The 7,228-nt window shown below is 38.8% G+C and overlaps 1 protein-coding gene across 1 annotated transcript; it reads right to left on the minus strand.

Moving 5' to 3' along the window:
- Window positions 1-229: 229 nt before the first annotated feature.
- Window positions 230-6,980, minus strand: LOC138309448 (uncharacterized). The gene is made up of 2 exons (XM_069250646.1): window positions 6,792-6,980; window positions 230-4,040 (listed from the first exon to the last, which is right to left on the minus strand). Exon 2 carries the CDS (start codon window positions 3,956-3,958, stop codon window positions 2,957-2,959), a length of 1,002 nt encoding a protein of 333 aa, XP_069106747.1. The 5' UTR covers window positions 3,959-4,040; window positions 6,792-6,980; the 3' UTR covers window positions 230-2,956.
- Window positions 6,981-7,228: the final 248 nt, after the last annotated feature.

Raw genomic sequence — 7,228 nt, forward strand, 5'->3', positions numbered from 1 at the left:
TTTGCTGGTCCTCTGAGGTTCCTTATAAACATGTTTTACTATATATTTATCACAAATAAACATGTTTTTCGGTGATATCTAGTGAATTTCCAAGTGTATGTTTATCTTATTATGTTACTAGTGATATAAAATTACAAAGTTTATGATGTTTAAATTTCAAGATAGCATGGCAAAATGCCTGATTTTTGTTTGTTTACTATTTCAATTTTACAGTAATCTTTCTTTCAATTTATATAAAAGTAAACATCAAAATTGTCTACTTGGCAAGATCATGTACATAACCATGGTCGAGAATATTATCATGCCCCTGTGTTACGTACACAAGAGTCACATGGGAATATCTCCAACCCCTGTATAACTCAGGAGCTAGATGGGAATATCATCAAGCCCCTGTGTCACACTAAAGCCAGATGCTAATATTATCAAGACTGTGTTGCACAGAAGTCAGATGGAAATATCATTAAGCCCCTTTGTTTTAGAAGATTCAGATGGGAATAGTCAAGCCCCTGTGTTTCAGAAAACCCAGATGGGAATATCATCAAGCCCCTGTGTCACACAAGAACCAGATGGTAATATCATCAAGCTCCTGTGTTACGCAAAAGCCAGATGGGAATATCATCAAGCCCCTGTGTTACACAAAAGCCAGATGGTAATATCATCAAGCTCCTGTGTTACACAAAAGCCAGATCGGAATATCATCAAGCCCCTGTGTTACACAAAAGCCAGATGGGAATATCACCAAGCCCCTGTGTTACACAAAAGCCAGATGGGAATATCATCAAGCCCCTGTGTTACACAAAAGCCAGATGGGAATATCACCAAGCCCCTGTGTTACACAAAAGCCAGATGGGAATATCATCAAGCCCTGTGTTACACAAAAGCCAGATGGGAATATCATCAAGCCCCTGTGTTACACAAAAGCCAGATGGGAATATCATCAAGCTCCTGTGTTACACAAAAGCCAGATGGGAATATCATCAAGCCCCTGTGTTACACAAAAGCCAGATGGGAATATCATCAAGCCCCTGTGTCACACAAAAGCCAGATGGGAATATCATCAAGCTCCTGTGTTACTCAAAAGCCATATGGGAATATCATCAAGCCCCTGTGTCACACAAAAGCCAGATTGGAAGATCATCAAGCTCCTGTGTTAAACAAAAGCCAGATGGGAATATCATCAAGCCCTGTGTTACACAAAAGCCAGATGGGAATATCATCAAGCTCCTGTGTTACACAAAAACCAGATGGGAATATCATCAAGCCCCTGTGTCACACAAAAGCCAGATTGGAATATCATCAAGCTCCTGTGTTACACAAAAGCCAGATGGGAATATCATCAAGCTCCTGTGTTACTCAAAAGTCAGATGGGAATATCATCAAGCCCCTGTGTCACACAAAAGCCAGATTGGAATATCATCAAGCTCCTGTGTTAAACAAAAGCCAGATGGGAATATCATAAAGCCCTGTGTTACACAAAAGCTAGATTTGAATATCATCAAGCTCCTGTGTCACACAAAAGCCAAATGGGAATATCATCAAGCTCCTGTGTCACACAAAAGCCAGATGGGAATATCATCAAACTCCTGTGTCACACAAAAGCCAGATGGGAATATCATCAAGCTCCTGTGTTACTCAAAAGCCAGATGGGAATATCATCAAGCCCATGTGTCACACAAAAGCCAGATTTGAATATCATCAAGCTCCTGTGTTACACAAAAGCCAGATGGGAATATCATCAAGCTCCTGTGTCACACAAAAGCCAGATGGGAATATCATCAAGCTCCTGTGTTACACAAAAGCCAGATGGGAATATCATCAAGCCCCTGTGTCACACAAAAGCCAGATGGGAATATCATCAAGCCCCTGTGTCACACAAAAGCCAGATTGGAATATCATCAAGCTCCTGTGTTACACAAAAGCCAGATGGGAATATCATCAAGCTCCAGTGTTACTCAAAAGCCATATGGGAATATCATCAAGCCCCTGTGTCACACAAAAGCCAGATTGGAAGATCATCAAGCTCCTGTGTTAAACAAAAGCCAGATGGGAATATCATCAAGCCCTGTGTTACACAAAAGCCAGATGGGAATATCATCAAGCTCCTGTGTTACACAAAAACCAGATGGGAATATCATCAAGCCCCTGTGTCACACAAAAGCCAGATTGGAATATCATCAAGCTCCTGTGTTACACAAAAGCCAGATGGGAATATCATCAAGCTCCTGTGTTACTCAAAAGTCAGATGGGAATATCATCAAGCCCCTGTGTCACACAAAAGCCAGATTGGAATATCATCAAGCTCCTGTGTTAAACAAAAGCCAGATGGGAATATCATAAAGCCCTGTGTTACACAAAAGCTAGATTTGAATATCATCAAGCTCCTGTGTCACACAAAAGCCAAATGGGAATATCATCAAGCTCCTGTGTCACACAAAAGCCAGATGGGAATATCATCAAACTCCTGTGTCACACAAAAGCCAGATGGGAATATCATCAAGCTCCTGTGTTACTCAAAAGCCAGATGGGAATATCATCAAGCCCATGTGTCACACAAAAGCCAGATTTGAATAGCATCAAGCTCCTGTGTTACACAAAAGCCAGATGGGAATATCATTAAGCTCCTGTGTTACACAAAAGCCAGATGGTAATATCATCAAGCCCCTGTGTCACACAAAAGCCAAATGGGAATATCATCAAGCTCCTGTGTCACACAAAAGCCAGATGGGAATATCATCAAGCTCCTGTGTTACACAAAAGCCAGATGGGAATATCATCAAGCCCCTGTGTCACACAAAAGCCAGATTGGAATATCATCAAGCTCCTGTGTTACACAAAAGCTAGATGGGAATATCATCAAGCTCCTGTGTTACACAAAAGCCAGATGGGAATATCATCAAGCCCCTGTGTTATCCAGAGACCTGTTTTTATATCACCAAGCCCCTGTGTTATCCAGGTTTTACTTGATGTCTTTCCTTCTCCAGCTCTCCCAGTTGAATTTATACTGGTAAGTTGGTCGGTGAGTCCGTGAGAGTAGAGCTGTGATTCTACAGTATCGCCCGATAGGATCCCTCATACCGTCCAGTAAACTGTGGGTAGCCCACTGTACATTCTTAAACCTCTCAATAATGTTAGAACTGAGCAGATTCTCTAGTGCTTCGTACTCACAACCTTCACAATTCATTGTCAGCAGGTCGACATCAAACGTTCCAACTCCAAGACTTGTCATAAAGGATGTGGCGTCTACGATAAAGATTGGCACATTTCCTCCTTTTCCAGAAAATTTTGAGGTTGCACATGCATTATTTCCTTCTATTTTAACCATTATTGATTCATTTTTCGCGCCCAGGCCTAAATTATACACGTTTATATTGCGCTTATTCTCGAACTTTTTCTCCAATATGTCAACATAAGGTTGTAGCGGTTCCATAATAATATATCTAGGATTGTACAACTTGGTGAAGTTTCCTGCGTCCCAGCCCCAATTTCCTCCCACCTCCATCATAAGAGAGTTCTCATTGAGGTATGTGTGGTGCGTACGGCGAATACCCTCAGTGTCTTTGTTGAAGAATCTCCCACGATCCCGCGACCTATCTTTACCTGCCGTATGTTTACACTGTTCAACGGCTTCCTGTTCCTTTTTTGTAAGCATCGTGTCGCGTTCTTTTACTAAATTGGCAGCAGTGATCTGAGTGTCACGACCTGGTGGCTTTTTACCCTTGGCTTTCAAGAACTGTTTAATCACTGGACTAAATGTTTCTCCTTTGAGTGGACGAATCATACGCTCGCTGATATAGACATCAACTTCTAGTTTACTCATGTAACGTAATGGTGCTGGTTCATACCAGTACTGAGAAACAGATTCAGGCAGGCTTTGTCTCTTCACAATGATAAACACCAACACACCTATGACGGCCACTAGAGCCACATAACGAGCTGGCTTCCTCTGCATGGTTACCATAGGTCAGGGTGCAGAAGATATTGAAACTATGCCCAACTCACATCATCCAAAATATTGATCATCTGTGTTTATAGTCCAAATTCTGAAACACAGAGACCATTATACAAATGAGAGATGAATGCATAATTTAGTTTACTTAATGGACAACAGATCAGCATTTTTATGGAATGAAATTCATGCAAGCAAATAAATCTGTAAACTTAGGGTGAGATAATCATGCGGCAAAATAATCCTGACAAGAACATGGTAAAAAAGGGGGAGACAATCAGTAAAAATTTCCCAGTCAAAGATATGCTTTAGTTAGGGGGAGCCAACTATGTGGTGAAATTCACCTAGGAAAGAATATAGCAAGAAGTTAGGGGAGATAATCCTGTGGTGAAATTCGTCTAGGAAAGAATATGGCAAGAACCTAGGGGGAGAAAACCCTGTAGTGAAATTTACCAAGGAAAGAATATGGCAAGAAACTAGGGGGAGATAATCCTGTAGTAGAATTGATCCTATGAGTATAAAATTAAATCAGAAGCCACCAGGATCTTCACTCCCACCTAGAATGAAGGTCAAGGTCATTACGACAAACTCAGTTATCAGACTCAGCATGTTACAGATCAAAGGGCTCTGGGATTTAATAACGCACTCAAACCTGTCTCAGCGACACCTCTGTATAACGACCTCCTCCTTAATAAGACCACTTCCTAGAGATCCCAAATGAACAATTTCATCAGAATTTATCGTGTGTATAGAGACCACTTAGCTATAAAGACCATTTTTCTTATTCTCTCTTGGGTGGTCTTTATAGACAAATTTGATTGTGTTATTATTATCCATTAATGACTGATATATTGCATTGTGTTTCCCACAACTATGAATCATGTTACGTAACATATTAAACTGTGAAATCACGTCACATGATCGAGACTGTATCTAGTACTATTGGATGTTTGACAAACAGATGGTAAATTGATTATTGTAATTAACTCATGGATAACATCAAACACACTGCTAACCGGTCACATGCTGGCAGTTCATATGATATCCTCTATAAGGATTGATAGCATCCTGTTGTCATAGAAACCTTAACTGTTGTCATAGAAACCTAAACGCCACACTCCCACATCTAGACCCAGAATTATGAAACTGTCTAATAACATTGGGGTACGACAGTCCCTGTGTATAGACATGTATATAATACATATACAGAAGTGGTAATCTCCGAGTTATATATGTGTATATAATACATATACAGAAGTGGTAATCTCCGAGTTATATACATGTATATAATACATATACAGAAGTGGTAATCTCCGAGTTATATACATGTATATAATACATATACAGAAGTGGTAATCTCCGAGTTATATACATGTATACATATACAGAAGTGGTAATCTCCGAGTTATATATGTGTATATAATACATATACAGAAGTGGTAATCTCCGAGTTATATACATGTACATATACAGAAGTGGTAATCTCCGAGTTATATATGTGTATATAATACATATACAGAAGTGGTAATCTCCGAGTTATATACATGTATATAATACATATACAGAAGTGGTAATCTCCGAGTTATATACGTGTATAAAATACATTTACAGAAGTGGTCATCTCCGAGTTATATACGTGTATATAATACATATACAGAAGCGATAATCTCCGAGTTATATATGTGTATAAAATACATATACAGAAGTGGTAATCTCCGAGTTATATACATGTATATAATACATATACAGAAGTGGTAATCTCCGAGTTATATACGTGTATATAATACATATACAGAAGTGGTAATCTCCGAGTTATATACGTGTATATAATACATATACAGAAGTGATAATCTCCGAGTTATATACATGTATATAATACATATACAGAAGTGGTAATCTCCGAGTTATATACATGTATATAATACATATACAGAAGTGGTAATCTCCGAGTTATATACGTGTATAAAATACATTTACAGAAGTGGTCATCTCCGAGTTATATACGTGTATAAAATACATTTACAGAAGTGGTCATCTCCGAGTTATATACGTGTATATAATACATATACAGAAGTGATAATCTCCGAGTTATATATGTGTATAAAATACATATACAGAAGTGGTAATCTCCGAGTTATATACATGTATATAATACATATACAGAAGTGGTAATCTCCGAGTTATATACGTGTATAAAATACATTTACAGAAGTGGTCATCTCCGAGTTATATTAGTGTATATAATACATATACAGAAGCGATAATCTCCTAGTTATATACGTGTACACATTTAAATTTACCTCATGTCAGAGTTATAGACACATCTGAATTTACCTCGTCTTATAAACAGTGGAAAATATCAAATGAACACTGACTCTATTATAAAGATAAAAGGCTAACCTTATTAAGACTCGAAGTTATTCCTCATGCTAATTTAATAATTGTATTGTCGTAGTCGCGTACATGTATAAATATCTTGGCATGCAATGGCTAGCTCAACATGGACAGTTCTATCAGTCGCCCGAACGATAACAATAACTGAAATGTTGCTATGACAACACAGTAGAACTTCACGGGAATCCGTTATATATATGCATCAATTATGATAAAATGATGGAGGACGTCCATGGAAATATTTTGTGAGTGACGCTAGCCTATAAATACACATATATGTGTAGAGAACAAACCACAACACCTTGGTCTCTAGCGTAGAGATACCTGCATTTCGTTAGCTAGCCAAGCTGATGAATAATAGGCCATTCTTACGCCGAGAGAAAGACAAAGCAGCACATGGCCATCGTCTTCGACCCTGAAATATCAAAATATCATAACAAAATGTACTTACATTGATATGGTAAAATGTGGAACCCTCTAGATCTGAATCGGACAGATGTTGAAGCTCACATGTCTGTGGATGGCGTTGTATAGCACTTGTGTGTGCTGATCAGGAGATGCGCCGTAGCCAATACTGAATACCGGTTTACCGTTAGGGCTGCGGGCCAGTAGTTATATAGTTACTGTTCATGTACGTGTGAGAGAGCTCGCGCGACGATCGCGAAGCACTGATCGCTGACTGATCGAGGAGCATACATGTGGATTAACGTTCGAATTTACGTATCAAAAACATGTTCTGATAGAAATATCTCTAACGTGAATTGTCTTCATACACCAACAAATACTAAATATCATTTTTATTAATTTTCTCTAATTTTCTCTAACGTGTTTGAGATCGATAACCTTCAATTTGTAAAATCTGTCTAAAACGCCCCCTTCGGCTTTGAC

This window comes from Argopecten irradians, chromosome 15, assembly GCF_041381155.1.
Source record: "Argopecten irradians isolate NY chromosome 15, Ai_NY, whole genome shotgun sequence".
Lineage (NCBI taxonomy): Eukaryota > Metazoa > Mollusca > Bivalvia > Pectinida > Pectinidae > Argopecten > Argopecten irradians.

What these genes read in the sequence shown, in the direction of transcription:
- LOC138309448 (XM_069250646.1), bottom strand. Translation starts at nt 3,958, where the DNA reads ATGGTAACCATGCAGAGGAAGCCAGCTCGTTATGTGGCTCTAGTGGCC.